General features: G+C 45.9%; 1 protein-coding gene across 3 annotated transcripts in view; it reads left to right on the plus strand.

Moving 5' to 3' along the window:
• The window catches only part of CORO2A (coronin 2A), a 57,765-nt gene that overhangs the window by 21,591 nt on the left and 14,390 nt on the right, over positions 1–21,784 (plus strand). For 2 of the 3 annotated variants that reach the window (XM_065046289.1, XM_065046287.1), the window contains exons 2-3: positions 13,989–14,189; positions 19,573–19,689. In XM_065046289.1, coding sequence (XP_064902361.1) covers positions 13,989–14,189; positions 19,573–19,689 — 318 coding nt within the window. Of the gene's footprint in view, positions 1–1,260; positions 1,403–13,988; positions 14,190–19,572; positions 19,690–21,784 lie in introns of those variants that run through there. The other variant, XM_065046288.1, reaches the window with a different exon arrangement.

A 21,784-nucleotide genomic window follows, 5' to 3' on the forward strand; every position in this document is an offset into this window, starting at 1 on the left:
GACCTTCATCATGGAGAAGCAAGAGCTGCTAACAGGATACCATGAGGGCAGTCCCAAATCAATGGAGCAAACGGGTGCCTTGGCAAACCTTCCACCTGCTGTTGTCTGACACTGTGGTAATTCCCTTGTTTTTTTGGGGAGTCTCCTCTAGCTTCTTCGCAGACTACAAAACAGGGACTGTCTCTCCCTCTGCTAGGTGGTGCATAGCACTTGACGTTCATGAGCACACCCATATCATTACTGATGCTGTCATTAAGAGACTTACATGCATGGAGAGGCGTAAGCAGAAGTCTCCAGGGGTAGGTCAATCTAAAGACGATGGTGCAAAGCACCAGGAGAGTGACGGATTCTCCCTCCTGGGGCTTTGCAAGGCACAGCTGGAGAAAGCTGCAGCCACACTGATGTGTTGCTCCAAGCCAGGGGGTTGTCCTTTAACATCTGTGATAGAACTGTACCTTGCTGCTGCTTCTGATGAAAGGGGAAAGAGGAGGGTGAGAACAGGGTGAGACGTGAAGAACTGACTGCTCTGGTGAAATCACCTGGGAATAATATTTGTGAGGAGCAGAATAAATGATGGCTGGTCTAGGCTGTGCTCCAAGGGGCTGAGAGCTCATGCCTGAGTCTGGTCTGTGTTAGCATAACAAAGTCTGTCCTGTCTTCCAAAACCGTCTTGGCATGAGTGTGTGCTACTTGCAGAAAACTGTTATCTTGTTGCAATACTTAATTTATCAAGAGGCACACATTTTTCTTCTCTGCTGTTTCTAGTTAAGCCTTTTTCATTGACATAAAAGCTGGTGGCAAATAAGGGCATGTGGGATGGGAAATGGAAATCCAGCCATGGTTGCTTGTGGCAAGAAAGTGTCACCAGATGAGCACAACAAGCAGACACCTTCCTTACCACTTCCTTGTTTTGTGCTCCTATCAGGGCTGCAGCCAACAGCCTTTTCTCTGCATAAGGCAAGAAGAAAGGGTGAGAAATACACGTGGATTGATGTGAGGTTGGAAGTTTTAAAGCCGTCTGGAAGTCAGAAGTTCTTTTGCATGCTGTTTCTTCAATGCCTGTCACTTTGAATGCTTTTGTTTACCTGCACAGGCAAGGTGTATTGGAGCATGTGTCCTGCAGTATGGGGTCTCAGGGAGAGAGATCTTTGCTCTGTGGGAGAAACATCAGTGATATTATTCAAAGTAAATATAATGACGTGACGTACTGATACTTGTCTTTGCCAAAACAATCACAGTCTAGCTGAGTGGCCCTGGGACGTAGCTGGCATGGTTAGCTGTCTGCAAAGAACAGCCATTTCCCAGTGAAATGTGCTCGTACATGAGTCTTGCTGGTGTACCACATACAGATGACAAATGTCTTCTGCAGGAGATGAAGGAATATTGATCTTGCTGACCTGAGGTACGTACTGTGCTTCTCCCCAGGTACGCCCTAGTGCTACCTAGGTAGGAGCAGAGAGTTTTGGAGTAGCATGCTCCGCAGCTGGACCCCAGCTGAGATGCAGCAAGCAGTGAGATACGGCAAGAAGAAGGCCTCTTCTCTGAAGAAAGGGCAAACAGTCTAAAGTGGAAATTGTGAAACAGAGACCTTGTGCCTTAAAAAAGCCTGGTTTGGGGGCAGGTAGCAAATGTCTTCTTGTTTCAGTATGAATCTATTGTGGGCAAAGCAGGGTAAGCAGAGGGGGAGTTCTTTTTATGGAGCTTTCTTGTACAGTCTTCTCCGCATGGAGTCATTTCATGAAATTTACAGTGCATGTAGCTGTCTCCGAGGCAGAAAACCAGCAGTATTTCATGATATATTAATTGTGTTATTTTAAAACGATGTATTTAACTGCTTCCTTTCCACAAGTCCTGGGGTACTGGGAATGGGAATATCTCTCCTGTTTCCCATGTGCAGCTCAGTGTTCAGTACAGTGTTGAAGCCTACTTTGTGTACATCCTGCTCTTGTCATCTGTCTCTAAGCATTATCTAATTCCCATTGGCAAATACAAGGTAGCTGAAAGAGCTTTTCAAGTCTCCCAGGGTGACTCGTCTTTTGATAGCAAATTACATTATCCATTTCAGGATGGGGAGGGATGCATTTTGAGAGGATCAGCTGTGTGGAAGAAAAAGACAGGGAGGAGAGGAGAAAAGATTTAGGAGAGGAAAAGGATAAGAGGAATGAAACTGAGTTGGAGACAATAGGAGAGAAGGGGACAGAGAAAATTATGGACCTAGGCAGATTTCAGGAAGGGCAGTGATTCTTGCTCTTGTTTGATTTTTTTTTTTTTTTTTTTTTTTTTTTTTTTATTGCTTGGAGCTGAGTGCATGTAGGGATTTCAGGAGAGGATGTGTTTATCCTCTGGAGCCTTCTAGCTGTGTATCCTTGTGCCCGTTTCAGTCTGCTTATTTGCATGGAGTTGGAAGTTTGAATCTCTTGTGGCACTCTCCTTGGATACTTGCAAACAGTGCTCCCAAGAGACTAATAAGGCTGCCCTGTGGCTTTTTTTTGGCCACAGAAACGTCACCTACAAATGATGAGGATGAAAGGGAAAAAGCATTACCTATGCAATACAAGTTTAGCATTCCAAAAGAGAAAGTGAAAAGGGAAATGAAAAGTTTTCATGGCATTTCAGATTGAAATGTTCATTATAACTTTCAAAATAACCCTCATTAGAATTGGTATTCCTTCCTTTCTCCCCTTTTTATGTCTTTTTGACCATACATGCAAAGAAAGGAATGAGTGGTAAATCTGTTTTTCTCTTAGTCTCTCTGCTTTTCAAGGTATCACTTTCCATATTGGGACCTCAGAAAAATTCTTCAGAAATGTAAATTCTCTTGATTCCCTGTCAAAAAGGACAAAGGTAGAAGTCCAACTTGCCAGACTGGATCACCTGAACATCTGAAGTACTTTTTGGAGTGGCAGTAAGGTATAGGCAGAGTTTGGAAACCTGTGAACAATAGAAAACAGTACTTAAAAGTTTCTGGAGGACTGTTATGTTATGTGCTTTCCCAGATGTCCAGACATTTGGCTGGATAGCCTGTGTCTCCTCATGCCAGGGCAGCTTTCACTCAGGTGTGTGACACAGCCCACACAGACCACAGGTCTCACGGAGAAGGAAGGCATCTTGTGCTGAAACTGGGGGAGCATAAGGCAAATATAATCATTATTAATTCATTGGCCTGTATTTGTACCCTGCTCAGATGTGAGCAGCCCAAGAAAACAGAAAATAATTGTTTGGTGAGTGGCATGTACCGTCCACATTGCACATCACAAACTGAAGATTCGCAGCCCAGGCATGGGGTGTTCTGGGGAGTGTGAGCAGCTCAGTGTGTGTTTGGATGGGGAGAGGATGCAAGTCTGTCCTTTCGGGTGATGGTGTGTCAGAATTTGGCCTCCAGAAGAGCTTTGGCTGTCCTGAGATTGCTGCAATAGTCCTGAGATCAGAGACAGAGACAGGCAGACTGTTCTACCTTTGCTTACCTGAAGGCAGGCAGAGCTAGAGAGCTTCCTGTCAGAGCTTACAAACTGTTATTTGGCCCAGAAGTTCTACACTGGCTGAATTGAGTGCTACTTCTGCAATCCATGCAGCTTTTATGTGCCCTGCTTCCATACTAGAATTGTAATACAGTCTTGTGAGAGACCCCTCAACTAATGTGATGCTCTACAGACAGTGATATTGTGCTTGTGGAGGCTTAGCTTGGATGAAACTCGTTAAAAGTGGTTTTAAGGTGATCTTATAGCTGGTGTGGAGTAGGATGTATCACTGGAGTTGACAGCAAGCCTACTCCCTCTGCAGCCTTCAGTCAGTGAAACGTTAGTATGTGTTGGCATGGGGACAGAAGGGGCCAAGGATGCAGCAATGAGGAATGACACACACTGGGATGCAGACAAGGATGCACACAGAGGCAGAAATTTTGTTCAGGAAGGAGCGCAGGCCTGGGCAGAACAGAGAGCTGAGCTAGATTGAGGCCCTCTTCATTAGCCGTTGACAATTTATAGTTTTACAGATGTGGGCCAGGACTAAGAGGTTAAAAAAGAAGGTTTTCAATAATTGTTATTAAAAACACACCACATTCATGTTGTGTCTGTTTCAGTTATGTTCACACTCATTCACAGACCAGGCCAACAACATTCACACATCACATGTACTTGGGGGCAGTTATCTGGCCTGAGATACTATTCTCACAAGTCTTTACAATCATGAAAAACATACTTCACCACAGCAAGCCCAAAGCTCCTTATATTTTTGACTAGTTGCTGTGATCTAATTATATTAGTATTATTTCTTCTTTGACCATCCAGATGATCATGTTAGTATTGATCTTCCTTTATCATCCAGGTGGCTGGAACCATGCATCTTGCTTTCCCACACAAGGACTTCTGTCTTGATGGGTGCATGTTGGGTGGGTGCACACTGTGTGCTTCCAGGCCCCCACATGTGCTGTGCATGAAGGTGGAGATAGGGGCTTGGTTCATGCCTGGAGCCAGGTCCCACAAGAGATGGGTACTGGGATGGCCCTGGGGCAGATCTGGGTGTGGAGAAGCCAGCTCTCTGCAAACAGGGAGTTGGTTTCCAGCTTGGTTAGCTTGAAAAACTTCTGTAGGCAGACACCTCAGATAATTTCCCTGAAGAAGCTCCAGGTAGTATAGCCAAGAGGAGAAGTTTCTTGTGCCCACTGGCCTTGTTCAGCTCCTGGGAGTTCTCCAGATGTGGTTTCATGTTGCTTTGAATGGTTTTGTGCTTCTGTTTCCTCATTTTCTGTGATGCTGTATGATCTCTGCTTCTGAAGGTCCCACCCCTTTAGTTCACTATCATCTTTGGCTCTGCATCTGGATGGGATGATCTCTTCCTTCTACACATCCTTTTTGCAGTTTCATATGGTTGAACTGAAATCCCAGTGCAGGTATGTGGAGTGGGGCTGGAGCTCACAGTCCAGCGTCATCCTCTCTGCACACTTATGTGTCGATTCTTTCCTGGAAATAGAGACAACTCATGCCATGGTTAAGTATTTCAGCACAGAACCAGTCTACCTCATTCCTTGCTTGTATTTTCAGAGAAGGGAATATGCCTAGAAGGAAAGAAAATACATGGAGAACATGTAGGTTGGTAAATGATGGAATTGCTCAACCTTTCGCCTCACATAAAGTCAGCGGAAAATTGTCACTTGTGGCGATGAGGAACAATGCATACAAATGCAGACAGATGCACAGACACAGAGTTCTTGTTAGCAGTGAGAGCAGAGCTAGGCAGAGCTGGGCCAGGCTGAGCAGATTTTATTAACAGTTCTCAATTTATAGGTTTACAGATACGGACATGGACTAAGAGGTTAGATGGGGTGATTTTTCAGAAAATATTATCCCAAACACACCACACTCGTGACTGTTTTCAGTCACGTTCCCATGCATATCTTGTGGGCAGTGTTCTGACCCACTCATTCACACACCCAGGCCCTTTATATTTTGACTAGTTGCTGTGATTTCTTCTTTGACCATCCGGATGGTCATGTTAGTATTGATCTTCCTTTATCATCCAGGTGGCTGGAACCTCACCTCTTGCTTTCCCACAGTCACTGACACTAAGCCAGTTGCTGAATCAGGATGGATGGTAGTGGACACTCTTGGCTCCAGAGACAGCCATGTATGCCTAGCCCTTGGTGTCCATTTGGTGGATGGAGGCCTGGTAGCTGATAGTTCTGCTCTGTGCACCTGGGAATTAGAAAATGAGTGCCCTTCCAGGCAGCCAGCAGCAGGACGTGTGGAGGCCCTGGCTCACATGCCTTCTGGTGTCACCTCTCCCCTCCAACAGAGGGGATCCACTGTTAGCTTTTGTGTGCATGGCATGATAGGACACGCTGGGTGGCAGATGGTACATGTGCTGGAGTTTGCTGGTCTCTGAGGGCTGGGAAAGAGCAGAAGGCTGGCATGCACTAGAGACTGTGCAATACAGGAGATGGGCATGCCAAGTAGGCTTTCCGGCCGTCAGATTTCTTGATTAGGTTACAAACCCATCTCCCATCTGACCCTAATGTACCCTGAATTCCTTCCTGCTCCAGCTGGGTGCAGCACAGTCCGTGATGTGCATCCAGCCATTGCTGAGATGTGTATGCTGGCTCACAGGGTAATGGGGCAACGTCTGGGTTGTAGCTACTCCTCCTTTCCTGGAATGACACTATTACACTGCCTGACTGTGGTTACCTAGGTAAGCTGAGGGGATCTCATTGCTGCCAAAGACACTTCGATTCTATCTGCTTCCAGCTGTGGTGTGACACCCATCCATTTGTGCTCCATTTGACCCACATCAGATACTTTTAATGATCTGATTCTGCTCTAGTGCCTTGTTTTGATGATGCTATTATTATTTTTTTTCCTCCCACCAGGGGTTAGAGCATTAGAAAGCAGCTAGTGGATGGGTCTGAAAGTTCCAGGACACGAACAATCCAGGAGTGTGTGCTAGAAAGGTCAGCTTGTAACAGTGCATGGAGCTACACCCAAGAGCTGGTATTTCCAGGAGATAAGGTGCCCATCGATCTTCTTTCAGGCTTTCCTCAGGGCGTGAGGTAAATAACTTCCTGGCCTGTGTGCCCTCCAGCTGCTGGCACTATCTGTGCCAAGGATATCAAAGATGATAAAAGGCAGAATAAAGTGCTGTCATTGTCTTGACTTTCTAGACTGTTAGGGCTGTGGCTCTTCCACAAAATACTGTGCACCAGAAGGAGGAGAAATTTGTCCTGAACTCACATATTCAATGCACAGTGCAAGCAAATCGTAATCTTAGGGTAAGCAGGATGCAAGGGGGCAAGTGGGAACGTGTTGCCTTACGGTGAAGCACATGTTCAGTCAGTGGGACATGTATATGCCCATTTGTTTTGTCTGACATTTCTTGGAAAGTAGTAATTATGCCACAGCATAGCTCTTCCAAGACTGCTTCTAAGTGCTGCAGACATCTCTGGACTTCACAACCCTTTTAGGAGCTCACACCTTCAGCAAGGAGCTAGAACCTTTGCAGTCAGGTTTCATGGATGAGTCACGAAAAGATATCTTTTAATAAATAACCTCATACAAGGGTCAGAGCTAAAGCAGCACAAAGTTCCTTTGATACTGCTGCATCATATGTCTGAAGACAAGTGGTAGACAAGTGGTAGATTCTACATCTTAAGTGTTCTAAGTGTTCTTTAGAGGTCACGTAAGTATTTCCATGCTCATGTCTGGTAAACATGAAAAGGCTGAGTAGGTTTTGCTTGAGGGTATCAAAGTACCACAATGGTTTTCTGGACACCTTTTCAGCTGCCAGGAAGAGAAGTCCCACCTGTTCTTTGAACTGCACTGAGCATTGCTGCTGTTTTGCTGTTTTTTCTTATAATATCAGACCCAACCAAGGACAATATGACTGTGTCTTTAAAAAAAAAAATTAAAAAAAAAAATAAAAAATAAAGGAACAAAATCCAAAAGGATTTGCAAGCAGCAGACCTACAGATCAATTCTAAGTCAATTCCCTTGTCTACTTTGCATGAGCCATTGCTGACTGTGCTTACTGCACCTGTCACTTAACCTGTGCATACACAGAAATGGTCATGCTCATTGCAGGCTCATTTTTCAATGAAGTTTGCACTCTGTGCTGCATGTTGAAGACACCTCCAGAGGTTTCTCTGCTGCTCTCAGGGTTTCAGTGTGCTGGGCCAGTTGTCCGAATCCCTACTGCTTGCAAGGGACTGAACCAGACAAAATTTTCACAGAGAGCTTGGGTTCTAGGAAGATCCCGGTTCTCAGAATGTGGGAGAAGTCACAGCCACAACTTCACTATCTCTGCCTCCTTCTGCTGTATTCTGGACGTTGGACAAGAGGCTAGGATCATTTTACATTCTGAGACCAGTTTGCATGGTTCCTCTGTTCCTCAATTGAGGCTCTCCAGACCATCAGATCTCTCAGGGTAGCCCATGTTGTGTCCTTCTTTCAGCTCAGAGCCAAGGACCCAGAAACGCCTGTTGTGAGAGGCTTTAGGGAGACCTTTAAAAATATTTGTATGTCCTTGCTTCTTGCAGCTGCATTATTCTGCTTACGGACTCAGAGGAACTGTTTCCTTTGTCTATGCCAGCAGTGAGGAACTATGAAGCAAATTGATGCATTTCACTCTATTTCGTATAGAGCACTGCATACCCTTTTATGAGATTATGGTACTCCCAGTGCTAAGGTTGGACATCTCAATGGCCCTAAGCTGGCTAGAAAACACTGTCCAGCCTGCAAAAGCTTGTGCTGATTGCCTGCTGCAACCTGGTAAGCAGAGATCTGAGAAGTAGTTGCAGAGATCTCTTGCAGCTTCAGAAAAAAATCTGCTTATTGTTCTTTTTTGGAAGAGGTGGGAGTGACAACCACAAGGTCCCACTTTAGGGGAGGATGGTGCTAAGCACTTTATTTGCATGAGCTGTATGATTAGAAATATCTGGACACATGTACAATCTGCAGTGTCGCCTTCCAGCCCAGTTCCCTCTCCCCTCACAGTGAGGCTGGTGATACTGAGAATTGTGTCAGGCTGATGGGGAAGGAAGGCAGGAGGCTGATTCTTGGATTGCAAAGGCTACAGTCTTCCTCCTTTCTCCAGGATGCAAAGGGTTCTGTGTCATGCTGGCAGAGGGTTGATGGTCCATCTTCAGGATATTTCATACTTTTGTCATTTCAGCAACAGTCTCTGTGCTGGGATAGTGGCACCAGAGCCTTGAGCAGCAAGTGATGGGGGATCTTCTTACTCCTTGACCAGGTGACAGGACCCAGCCCTCAGCTCCAGCTGTCTCTCAGCATGGGGATATGCTGCCTATGGGCAGTGCCCAATGTGCAGGGATGGTCTGCCTGTCCCTGCTGTGGGCAGCCTGGCTCCTTGCTGCCCCACAAGTGAGTGAGTTGAGGTGAGATGTGGCTTCAGGATCTTCAGGAGCTTGGTCTCTGCCCATGCTGACTTGCCCTGCTCTGACATGGCTCTGCAAGGAGAGACTCTGTACATTGGAACCAGACCTCCATTGAAGGGAGACAGCTAACCCCATTAGTCCTAAAATACATCCAGGGAAAGCGTTGTCAAGAGACTATGCAAAACATTTAATTTTGCAGCTCTATAAGATACATAAATATACCTTATTTATTTATTTGTTTGTTTGTTTTTAAATTTTGGAAGTGATGGTGCAAGTTTTTGCAATGAAAAAACAGTCCTTATCTTGTTGACAAACTGGTGATGTATTTTCCCACACTTTCTCCCCCTCACCCCTTGTACCAGTTCATATTAGCACAGTTTTGAAAATGGTTGCCCCTTCAAACAGCATTTTGCATGGAATGAGGAACAAATGTGTTCTCAGCAGGCCCACATTTTCTACAGTTGTCCTTTTACTGCCGTGGTACCTCTAGGAACTTTTCTTGTTGCCCTTCATATCACTTGTCAGACTCAACTCCAGGTGGGCTTTTTTTTCCTAAGACCACCTCTGCATGTTGGGACAGTGCTCACCTTCTTTTGCCTGGTGTACCCACCTGCCCTTCTGTGCTGTGGAGAAGAAAACTGGAAGGAAACCAAGTAAGTGTGACTGGCAAAACCTGAAAATGGAGAAAAGGGAAGTGAACATTTAAAAATGAGAAAGAAGGGCCTTGCAGGGAACGCTGAGCAGATCCCACCACCCCAGGATGGGCTCAAGGAGGTAATGGATGCCCAGGGCTCTGCCTGCTGCTGTGAGTGAAGAGGAACCAGATGTAGCCCTGCTACTGTGAGGATCTCCTTGTCCAGCTCCCTTTTCTTCTGGAAGTGGAAGCCTAGCCCTGGTCACACAGGAGGAGGTTGGTGAAAAGGTCCTGCAGTGTGGTGGGGCCTTGAATGTGGATGGGTAGGTGAAAAGTACAGCCAGATCCTCATCAGCTTTGTAAGAACTGAGGAAAGTTACTTGCACACCAGGGTCTCCTGCTTGCCACAGAAAGATGAGGGAGAGGGGGATCCCCTGGAGGTGCCACTGCCTCCTGTTCTAGGGAGGACTTTGCAGCTATCTCTCTTTGGCCCATGGAGTCAGCTCTGACAATGCTGCATCCCCCCAGCCCCCTGCCCCCAGTAGTGAGGACTTATCTCCTAATGCTGGCGTGGTACGCAAGAGTGGGGCATGGAAAGCATGAGATGAACTTGGAAATGTGCCACTGTGACATGGCTTGGGTGGACTGGTTTGATGTGAAATTAGCTTCTTATGGAGAAGGTGAGGGCTGCTCTGCTGCAGGAGTCATCCAAGATGGAGAAAGATTCAAGGTGGTCTTCCCTCCAAGAGTGAATGGTGGGAAACACTGCTGGTGGCCCAGGCAGCCATCTCTGCTTGCTGCCAGGAAGCTGTTACCATTCTGTGAGGAAGCTGTTTTGAGGACCTGACAGTCTTGCAGCGATAGAAGACAAAAGATGAAAGACCAGTTATCTCTTCCTGGTACATGGATGCAGCAGATAACATTATATTGTTTTTCTTAAAGAGGCACTGGGGAGCTGCTCCAGAGCAGCCGTTTAGAGAAGTGTTTTTCCCAGACAAGCTCTTTCCAGCTTCTCTATCTGGGCTGCTGCTTGGCTCTCTGTGTGTCTCACTGCAGCCGTGTTCAGAAGTGGCATCTTACACTTTTGCAGACATGTCATGACACTCCAGGCTGCACTGCAGCTCCTTCTGAGAGCAGGAGATACATCAGAAACTGGCGCTTCCTTGCACTTGTAAGCTGAGGAGACCCTTTCCTCTCAGAGTATTCTGAGAGCTGCCTTCTCTGACACCTGTGTAAGGAGTCAAGCCCAGCTTTTTGCCAGCTGCACCAGAAAAGGTTCTCTGAGTCCTGGATGGGAGATGCTGGAAGCACACTTCCTCCTCTTGCCTGGCCATGGCAATTTTTGCCTAGGTCTGCCTTCGCCATGATGCTTTCTGCTCTCCTTGTTGCGAGGAAGGAGCAGAGATGCCTCTCTTCCCTCTGGCCAGTCTCTCTGCACCACCTTCAGCCCTGAAGAGTGGACATGGTGCTCAGTCAGTTTGTCTCTGCCAGAAACAAATATGGCATTGCGCCTAGCAGGACGAAGAGAGGAGGCTGATCAAGATGGTTGAAGTACCAAATGAGGAGTGAATAAACCAACCCCTTTCGTCCAGGAAAGTAGAAGGAGGAGGAGCAGAAGTGACTGGAAAACCTGCTGCTTTATGAAGAAAACAAGGAAGAGACCCATAGCTGTAGACTGGAGAGCCCCTTCTGCCCTCTGCAAGCACAGGAGCTGAGCAAAGAGGCTGGGCTAGGACTGTTGATGGAAATGGGCTACCAGTGGCCTGTGACTGGTGCCTATGTTGCCCTGATAGCAGTGGAAGGGCAAATCTGGGCAAGCTGCTTGAAGGCAGACTGCACTGGGGACCTGCTTGGTGTCTTCTTCATGTAGTTAGAAACCTTTCTTTTCTGTAGCTAGCACAGTTGTTGTTTGAATTTAGTAAATGTTTTCAACTGCTCTATTCTGAGAGCCAAGAACATTATGGCAACAGGTGTGAGGTGTCGAGGAAGGGGAGCATGGATGGGGCAAAGCTTGACTGACATCCAGACTGATCAATGAGAGTATTCCATCCCACTAGTGTCATGCTTCCTGTTTAAGGAGAGTCGGGATCTTCCACTCTCTCTCTGTCTCTTCTTGCTTTCACTCTTTGCCAGAGCTGGAACAGAGACATGTTCTGGGGAGTTTTGTTTTGGAGTATCTTTATTTCAGCCTTTTTCCATCCTGCCGTTTTGCAGAAGCCTCTGGGCCTTCTGCCTTTTTCATCTTTTCTCTCTCCGAGATTGGCTGTTGGAACCAGGTGCTGCTTCCTGGTACTGGCTGCTCGGCGTGGACAGAGTTTGTGAGGAATTGCTTTGAGTAACTTTTATTTTATATTCCATTTCTCATATATATATATACACACACACACTAGTAGTGTATCAGTATTTTATTATTTTATTACACTGTGTTTATCTCAATCCAGGTTTCTCCCTTTCCTTTCGATTTTCTCTCCTGTTTGAGTGGTGGGGGGCAGAGGGAGGGGGGTGGGGAGTGAGCGATTTGCTATCATGGTTATGGTGCTAGCTTGGGTTAAAACATGACAGCAGGTAATTATTTTCTTTTTGCGAATATAAAATTCCTGCTCTAAGGAGGAACTGTTGTATCCAGACAATACAATTTTTTTGTTTGTGTTTTTTGTTGTTGTTGTTGTTGTTTGGTGTGAGTAAACCTTATCACTCAAGCTGTAATGAGTGTGAAGTTGTTTGAGAATGCTGCGCCTCTGGGACTCTTCGGGGACCTAAACAATTGCATATAATCTCAGCTGTAATTCTGCCTGTGAACATCCCTTCTTCCAAGATTAGCTTCACAGGATCACTGCTTTCGTATTCAAGTAACTTGCATTTCCTCATTTTTATTTGGGATAGGTATCCTTTACTGTGTTAGAAATAATTTGCACCTGATGTTTGTTGCACAAATAATATATTCAGCTAAGAATACGGACAAATGCAGGGTTAACATAGGTAAAACATACCAAGGTAAAAGTGAGCAGTAAAAATGACTCTAAAAGCAACCAGTGATCTGCCAGGACTGATTTTTTTACAAGCATGTGTATTTTTCCAGGGTGGGGTTGGCTCTGAGCTGTGCCAGTAGATTGGGAGGAGGCAGGGATTGGGACAGAACTTGTGTCCTTCCACCATTCACAGCCCAGATTTTCCAGTGTGACATGGGATGTGAGCTTTGTGGATCTCTGTGTTGATGAGTGCTTGTAAAGCTCCAGTTTGCCCAGGATCAAGCAATACATCTTTCTAACATTTAGCAGTCATTCTAGGAGGATGCAATACCGTGCCAGCAATAAGGACATTTTGGTTTAGAATTGCTTAGACCCCTGCTTGTCAGGTAATGATGCACTTGGCTTCTTGCCATTGAGTACATGCTTCCCTTCAAATGGTAACCCACCTGAGTGAGCAATTTAAGTCTTGCCGTAACTCAAAAGCTGCTTGGTTGGGTTCCTGTCTCAAACTGGAGTATCATTGATCCAGCATCACTGATGATACCGTTCACCCAATGCACATTAAATGCATAAATATGTGGCAAAACTTCTCCCAGTCTTTGCCCGTACTTCCAGCTGATTGTGTGGGGCTCTCTTTTACCCATAACTTTCTTGGCTGATCTGCATTTCTTTTCCTTGGGGCAGCAGGATCTTATCATCCCTGTCATGTGCCTTCTACTGTCCAGGTCTTGTGGAAAGTGCAGGAGTTAATAGTCTGAATTGCCTTTTCTGTCCAACACGGACAGTTTCCTATTTGAAATCAGTAGCATCAGTTCCATTAAGCTTTTTGTGGGAAGGGATTCTTGTGTTTAGCATGCTTTATTTTCTCATTTAAACACCATTTAAAATGCTGTCTGTCAGACAGCTGTGGTGCAGTTACAAACAAGATATGCAGAACATCGTTATCAGTGGGGAAGAAGACAACTGGTGACTGTAACTATTTGTATGGTCTGTCAAACCTCTTTTTTTTTCCCATCATGTGAGCAAAATTTAGACTGACTTTTGGTTGTGAACCACCTGAGGTCTAAATGAAGCATGCATCCAGACTGACTCATTCACTCGTCATCTTTCAGGCTTTCCTCACCCAGATATTGTATCTTTCATGCTTCCTGACCTCTGTGCTACTGGGATTCATCTCTTCTTCAGCTTGCTGCTGTGTCACTACCTCAGTGACAAGGACTATGGGTGCATGCACAGCCCAGCTGGCTGGTGGTGCAGAGGGCTGTCTTCTCTCCTGCACTGTCTTCTGTCCATCGGAGGTGGGCAAAGGGTGCGGAGATGGGTCATGCCGAAGGGGTGAGGACCAGCAGAGAAAAACATGGCTGCTGCTTGCTGGCTGAGGGTTGGTACAAGGAGCCCAAATGGGGAGGGTGAGTCTGTGCTGGGGAGAGGGAGCAGGGCTCTGTGACCCCTGCTGGCATATTCGGTCATTGTGTCATGGGACTTTGTGTTTCTTCCCCTGCAGATGTCGTGGCACCCGCAATACCGCAGCTCCAAGTTCCGCCATGTGTATGGCAAACCTGCCAGCAAGGAGAAATGCTATGACTGTGTGCCCATCACCCACAATGTCCACGACAACCACTTCTGCGCTGTGAACCCCCACTTCATTGCAGTGGTGACTGAATGCGCAGGCGGCGGTGCTTTCCTTGTCATTCCCATCCACCAGGTGAGCTCCACCAAGGAGAGCCAGCTTTCCAGAGGCTGGAGGAGAGCCAGGCTTTCCAGGGAGCTAGTTTGTGGAGAGGAGATTTAATTGATGCTACTATCTGAACTGCAAAATGATGGAAGAGACCCCAAATGCCCTGGCAGGTGCTAGCCAGGATGTGTATACTTACGTCTTACATTGCTGCTTGCAGGTTTTTAGCACTCCCTTTTGTTTCATTTCTCATTTGCCTTTCTTGTATAATCACCAGGAGCTGTGCTGTTCTGGTGTTTGTCTCCTGGGACAGTTGTGAATAAAAAACCAGTTAGTAGACACAGAGGGCAAAAACTAAGAGGTGCTTTAGTAGTATGGCTTCAGCTGTGAACAAAGGATAATATGGTATGTTTTGCTCTACCTTCTCCTTTGAGAATGTCCTGGTTTTGTTAAAAATGCGTTTCTCTTTTAATGAATCTGCCTGTCAGCTAAAGCCTTCATGTTAGTTGCATTTTTTCTGAAAAGCCAGATACATTTTTTGGTAGACATAGCAATGGTATGCAAAGTCATTGATAGGAATTTGAGAATGGATGCACATCTTGTGAGGGAGGCAACGAGAAACAGGTGACCAAAAAACTGACCAACTGAAGTATTCCATCCTGTTCACGTGATACTTCATATAAAAGTGGGAGATCACAAGAATCTTGTCCCTGTTTTCCTCATGGCCGACATTAGGAGAGGACCTTGCAAGTCGTTCCTGTGAACTGAGGCCTAGTGACAGACTGAATCCAGCTCCGGTTGGCTGCAGAGTCCAGTCCAGGACTTCAGGTGCTGGCCCAGCACTTGCTTGGACTTTAAAGATATGTTTTGTATATTTTGTGTTATTTTCTCTATTTTTATTAGTAGCATTAGTAAAACATTCGTAATTTTTCCAGCTCTCTTCTCTCTGTCCTTCTTTCCCTCCCGATTGCCTGTCCTTAGTGGGAAGCGGGGAGAGGGAGGGGCTGAAGGGAGAAGCAGGGGCAGAGGGGGTTAACAATACATCTGCCACGGTTTATTGTCACGTCACAATCAAACCTCGACAGAGAAATAATGGAGACACTGATATCAGGCAATGAAGCTCTTAAGCTTCAAGCACTGGTGCTGGAAAAACTTCCCTTTCAGAAACAGGATCCCATGTTCAAGGGTTTTGATGGCTTAGGGATCTGATGAGAGGGAAAAGCTGTCTGTCTGATGTTTATTGCTTCAGAAAAATTAGGCATGCACTAATATGAAGTAACTTCGATATGAGATTATGAGCTCTCTGGAATCAAGGCAGAAGAGATGAAAGGCAGAAGTTCAGCCTTCAATTAGAAGTTAATTGATGGTGTTATTGCAATGCCACTTTTTCAGCGTGTATTTGCTAAGGATGAAAGTGAACTGGCTATGCTTGAAGAACCTAGCACAGTTCTTGGCCGTCCTATTCTTTCTTTACTCAGCTTCTTCAACTATGGTGCTCTTCAGAGACAGTCCATGTAAAATTAACCACTACCCTGTTTTTCTTGACTGAGTGACTTCTCTCCCCTCTGCCATGATGTGTTGAGGTTTAAGAACTTGTCGTTGTCACCGAGCTGCATCTGTAAGCAGGCAGCTGATGACTCTGGGACAGAGGGTGGGACCCAGCTCTCAAAGTGTTGGCAAAATGAGCTGAAGGTGCTTGCAGTGCTTACTATTAATTCTTATGTCTTCTCACCTCTTCTCAGGTTGGCTAGTCTTTGTAGCAATTCTTCCATTCTTAACACCTGCTCACATACTCCACCCAGATCTGAAATACTGCTTGTGGAAGTCAAGGGCATGGTAGAACTAGGAGATACAGAAAAGGATAATTGAAGTACATTAATGAAAATGTAGAACTGTTTTCATATGAGGAAAGACTTTGTAGGTTAGCCCTCAATCAGTCTGGGAAAAAAAGACAGATGAATGAGATGCATAAAACTGTGAAGAGAGTGGGAAGAAGTGTAAGGAGTGATTCTTCTTGATTTATGTGGTGATCCTGGAGACTAGGGAGCATACTGTTAGCAGCGGATGTGAATGCTTCTGCAGTTCAGATGTGGAGCTCACTGCTCTGGAAGAATTAAAGGGTTCAAACCAGGACAGAGTTATGGATGGTTTAGTTCAGGAAGTCCCCTGGGGATTCACCTTTGGTTGATCAGGGAAAGGATCTGTATGTGCTGTGCTTTGTACTGCTGTTCCTCACCCATGCTGGGGGGAGAGCAGCCTCAGCCACTCACAGAAGGGGGTTCTCTCAGTCTGGGGGCTGCAATACCAGTTACTTTTTTTTTTTTTTTCATTATACGCTTCCAAACTGCTGAAAACTTTCAACTTATGCTCCTGGAGGTGGTGTTTGTGGCTGCCACCTCCTGTGATGGTGACCCATGGTAGAGAGTGTACAGTGCTCTTGGCTTGTGGCCCTGGCTGCCAGGGAACCAAAGGCAGCCTAGTCTGGAGATGTGTGCCTGGGACAGTATTGCCCTCTAATGATGGACATCTGGTCTGTTGTTACTTTTGCCACATCCCAAGCATGTCACAGTATGGAAGAAAAGCCCAAGAGCCAAGACATCATGTTCAGCAAAAGTGGAAGATGGTAGCCAGGGCAGGGAGGGCTGTACTTTCTGGGGAGGATGAACAGCCTGGGGAGCTGGTCTTGTCCCTTCAATGCTTTTTTGAGTTCATTCTGCATGTGCTACTGGAGAGGCTGCCTGCCTCAGGATGTGCTCAAATATAGGCTCAACCTTGCTCTGTTTCACTGTGCCTCCTCGTTTGTTGTGCTCCTCTCCTGCTGAGTCATGGACACAGAGTTCTCTCTTCTCTCCGTGGATAAATACCGCTTCTTGCCTTCTGCACCATTCTTCTTTGAGAACCTGGGGGTGAGTTAGGGTTGGGAGCAGCAGAGGTTATGTAGAAAAAGAGCTCTGAAACAAACTGAGTGCTTTGTAAATCTTGCAAGTCTTAGGAGACACAAGCTCAGTGTCATTAGCTGGCAGATGAGCTGCTTTCTCACAGTGTGGCCTGGGTGTAGACTGGTGTCTGACACAGATGTGTTGGGGAAGTGCATGCACCGCAAGCGCCACATGCCAGGGAAAGAGCTGGACTCTGAGGGCAGTTGTATGGCCTTCCTTTGAACAACAAAGGCCTTCCTCTTTCCTTTGTTGATGACCAGACATAGTTGAGACTGCATCTGTCTCTTCCTTTGCAGCATAAAGTGAAGAGGTAGCAAAATGAGAACAAAGTCCCAAGGGACAGGGAGATATTTGTGTCTAAGCCTTTGCAGTCTCCAGTATTTCAATGTGCTAGCACCAGGTGTGAAAAGGAGGACATCTGTGGTCATATAGACCTCCAATACACAAACCCTGCTCCCTTCTCTCTGGGGACAAAGACTATGAAATGAAACCTGTGATGACCCCTCAGGCCTTACCTGACTGATGCCATATATGAGTGCAGTGCCACGATGTGATGATGAGATATGTTGGTGCCCTTTGGAGAACACCTGAGAAGTGAGGCTGACACGTCTCATGGTAATCTACCCTGTACAAATCTGCCAGGAGAGTTTTCATAGCTGTCTCATTTGAAGTGCTTTTTGTCAAGGAACTCCCTGTTTGGCTACTTTTAAAAAAAAACTACTCATTTTTGTGCTCTGCAAATAAGTGGAAGCTGGGTACCTCTGCATGAATGATAAGACATCAAGTTACTGAAATAGTTTTTGATCTGTGAAACAAAATTTCCCCTAGCACAAGACAGAAGGAGAGCTTCACTTGCACATGCAGATGTGCATCTGAGACCATCAGCCCTACCTGCCACTTAACGCTTGCTGGCAGCCTGGGGGTCTCTGTGTTGTGGGTCCTGGTCTGTCCCAGGGCTGCAGGATTGCACTGGGGCAGGTGGGACTGGTGTCTGGGAGAACAAGGGCTCCATTCTGGGGCCAGCTGAGCCTGCTGGAGACATGGGGGTAGGAGAGCCTTGCAGGATGGGGCAGGCAGAGCAGGCTCAGGGCAGCCTGGGAGTCTCCCAAATGAAGTGGGGAGGGGATGGGCAGCCAGCTCTGGGAGGGGATGGAGTTCCCAGAGGGATCAAGTGATCCCTATGGAACTGGCTGCCCAGCCCATTTTGTTGCCAGCTTGAAACCGAGCACTAAAGCCTGCAAAAGGACACCGTGGGCGGGGGAACGCTTCTTATTAAAGGCCTTTTATCTGTCTTCTGCCTTCCCAAGTCACTTTGTATTGTTGGTGCTATAAAAGGGAATTGTTTTAGACTGTAGTCTAAAAAACCAAGGTCTTTTACATTTCAAAGCCTTTTGGGTGTTCAAGTTTAGAGCAGGTTAGTCCCAGTCTATGTGACAAGCTTTCCAGTGAAGCCAGAATAGTTACATGTCATGTCATGTTCTGCGTTCAAAACCGTACAAATTACCAAGGCTGGGAAACTTACATTATAGCCACATCCATTTTGTGGCCAATATTGATTTCCTTCTGCTGTGCACTCTTAAGGCCCACCTCTGGAGAGGTCTTCTCCTGGAGACAATGGAAGGGTCTGTTTTCCAGGAGGGGTTCATGTTTCTTCCAGAAGCAATGGAAGTAAGCAGGTGAGCATCACCAGCCTGCCACCATGTCTCTCTCATTAGGCAGCTCAGCTTTGCTCTTGGACAGATGTCTGGGATGCAAGGTGATTCCTGGAGCTCCTCACACTTCTGCTCCTGGCAGGGGGAAGCAGGTGCTGATTCAATGTTAATAAATTCCCTAGCACCTTTTCTAGCACTTAGCAAATATACTGACCTGACTTTGTAGCAAAGACGGTGACTGCAGTGTGGGTTTATCCTGATGCAACACAGCCCTCATGTGGCGTAAGGCCTTCAATACGCCTTAGTGCATTTTGTGTGTGGTGTGTTTGTTTTTTTTTTTTTCCAAGACCTTTAAAAAATGTGGAAGATTCAACTCATTCATAAGTGCTTCCAGTCTACATTTCATTCTGCTGTCTGAACCAAATATTTGCTCCTAACTTCAACAGTCTCTACTGCTGCATGTGTACAGATTTCCTGACTGCAGTGTGTACCTAAGAAGGCACGAGCACTTCTTTTTCCCTTTCCCTTTCCCTTTCCCTTTCCCTTTCCCTTTCCCTTTCCCTTTCCCTTTCCCTTTCCCTTTCCCTTTCCCTTTCCCTGTCCCTTTCACTTTCCCTTTCCCTTTCCTTTCATTTCATTGATATCATCAAGACTTGCCTTGCAGGGCCAGCAAAAACCCATTCTCAACAGACAGAGAACACCCAGGGTGTTTGGAGCATAACAAGCACGAAGAGGTTTCTTGCTGGAACTGGCTTGGATCTTCCTTGAAAATGTCCTGTAATTCCATAGCTCACTTCATGTTTGATGTTTGTTTTCTTCCAGACAGGCAAGCTTGACCCACATTATCCCAAAATATGCGGGCACAAAGGGAATGTTCTCGACATCAAGTGGAACCCATTCAATGACTTTGTAATAGCGTCGTGTTCAGAAGATGCCACAGTAAGTTTACCAGCTTGTGCTCTGTGTTATTACCCGGCTTATGTGCTTTTTGGGGAAAGAAATAAAAAAGAAACCAAAAGGTCCATGGATCAGATGTGAAAGCATATGTATACTCATTAAAAAATATCAGACAAGACTAAGGTTCCTGTCTTTCTCCTGAGGTGAGACTTGTGTGATCCCTTCTGGATGATGTACTGAAGTCAGTGTGAGGAGGAAGATATGTTTTGTGGGGGCTTACATCTTTTTGGATGTGTTTGCATGAGAAAAACAGAATATGAATTTTAAATAGAATAACTATTCAAGTTTAATCACTATGAAACTCTTTATTGTAGAATAAAAGCTTCGACACAATGTAACCTGGAACAGCTATTTCAGATTAATTTCCTGCAGAGCAAGTTTGAGCTTGTTCCTGCACTCAGTTACTCTGTTAAGTCACGTCGATCAGTTATAGGGTAGCTGAGGAATCTGTGTCATACTGCTCTGCAAAAGGCATAAATGAAATGAGCATTTTCCTACTGAAACCACAGAAAGTCTCCAGAGATGCAAAGGTTCATCTTAATGCAAACCTATAATTAGATATTGAATAAATAATATCAGGCTTAAGTTTTAGGCAGTAGGTAGTTTGGCTGTATTTACTATAATTAAGATGCAGTCACATATTTTACTTCAGTCTAGGTGCAGACTAGTTATTAGAAATTGAAAGATTCAGTTAATGTTTGCAAGGGACAGTTTAGCCCATATGTACCCACTGAGAGGTTGCTTTCCATGACCTGTCACAAGCATGGTGTTGACTTCTGTGATAGTGAGGGCATCTGACTAACCGCTGTGCTTTCTTCCAGAGATCCCGTATGTATTTTCTCTCACTGTGCATGATCATGCTCTGCCACACAGCATCAGAGAGGTTTCCTTTGTCATGTCCTTCAGCTTCAGCTTGGTGCACATCCTCTGCCATTTCAGCTCTGCCAAAAATCACTCTTGAATTGGAAATCTAGGCTCTTGGAATTGTCCTTCCTGTTTAGTAATTTGCCTTTGCTTCTTTGGATATTCATGTCTCTTTTGAAGGCTCCTTTCAGTTCCTGGGCTGTCTCAGGGCGTTCTATTTTATCTGCAAACCCGTATGCCAGGTTTTCTCATTGTCTCAGACGGGACTTGTGGCAGGAAGGCACCACCACGACTGCTCTTTTGAGCCTCAGATGAGGAGCACAGGCTTTGAAGTTTGCTGCTCCAGTTACAGAATCACAGAACCATTTGTGTTGAAAGGGAGCTTGGGCCATCTCTACCTCCACATCCTGTGCAGGTCCATGGAGCTGAGTCTTGAAAACTTCTAAGGATGGAAGTTTCACCACCTCTCTGGGCAACCTGTCCCTGTTCTTCGCCACTCCCATGTGGAATTTTTTCCTTATATGCAGTCAGAACCTCCCCAGTGTAGTTAGTGACTACTGTACCACATCCTCACACTCTGTACTTCCAGACAGAGCCTGGCTGTATTGAAGGCTTCTTTTGGTTCTCCCTGAAGCTGTCTCTTCTCCAGGCTGAGCAAGCCCAATGTCTCTCAGCCTCTCTTCGCAGGACAAATGCCGCAGTCTCTTGAGTATCCGGGTGGCCTCCACTGGACTTACCAAAGTTTATCGTCATTTCTCTGGCATGGGGATGTGCAAAACTGGATGAAGTATTCCAGATGTTGTTTTAAAGATTCCTGAGTAAAGGGGAAAATTGCTTGTTGCTTCCTGTGATCTTGTGCAGGGCTGTCCAACTCATTTTCACTGGGGGCCATATCAACTTTATGGTAGCCTTCAAAGGACCGAATGTAATTTTAGGACTGTATAAATGTAGGAGAAGTTACTTTTATGCAGTCCTAAAATTACATTCGACCCTCTGAAGGCAACCACAAGGCTGATGTGGCCCCTGGTGAAAATGGGTTTGACACCTCCAATCTAGTGACTATCTTCTTGTTGTTCCAGACCAGGACGTTGCTAACTTTCATCCCTGACAGTACATACTGCTAGGTCATATTTATTCTATTGTCCACCAGACCCCGGGATCCATGCAGAAGGGCTGCTCTCTACCAGCGTTCTTTTCCAGTTTCCTACTGAAC

This window comes from Columba livia, chromosome Z (genome assembly GCF_036013475.1).
Source record: "Columba livia isolate bColLiv1 breed racing homer chromosome Z, bColLiv1.pat.W.v2, whole genome shotgun sequence".
Classification (NCBI taxonomy): domain Eukaryota; kingdom Metazoa; phylum Chordata; class Aves; order Columbiformes; family Columbidae; genus Columba; species Columba livia.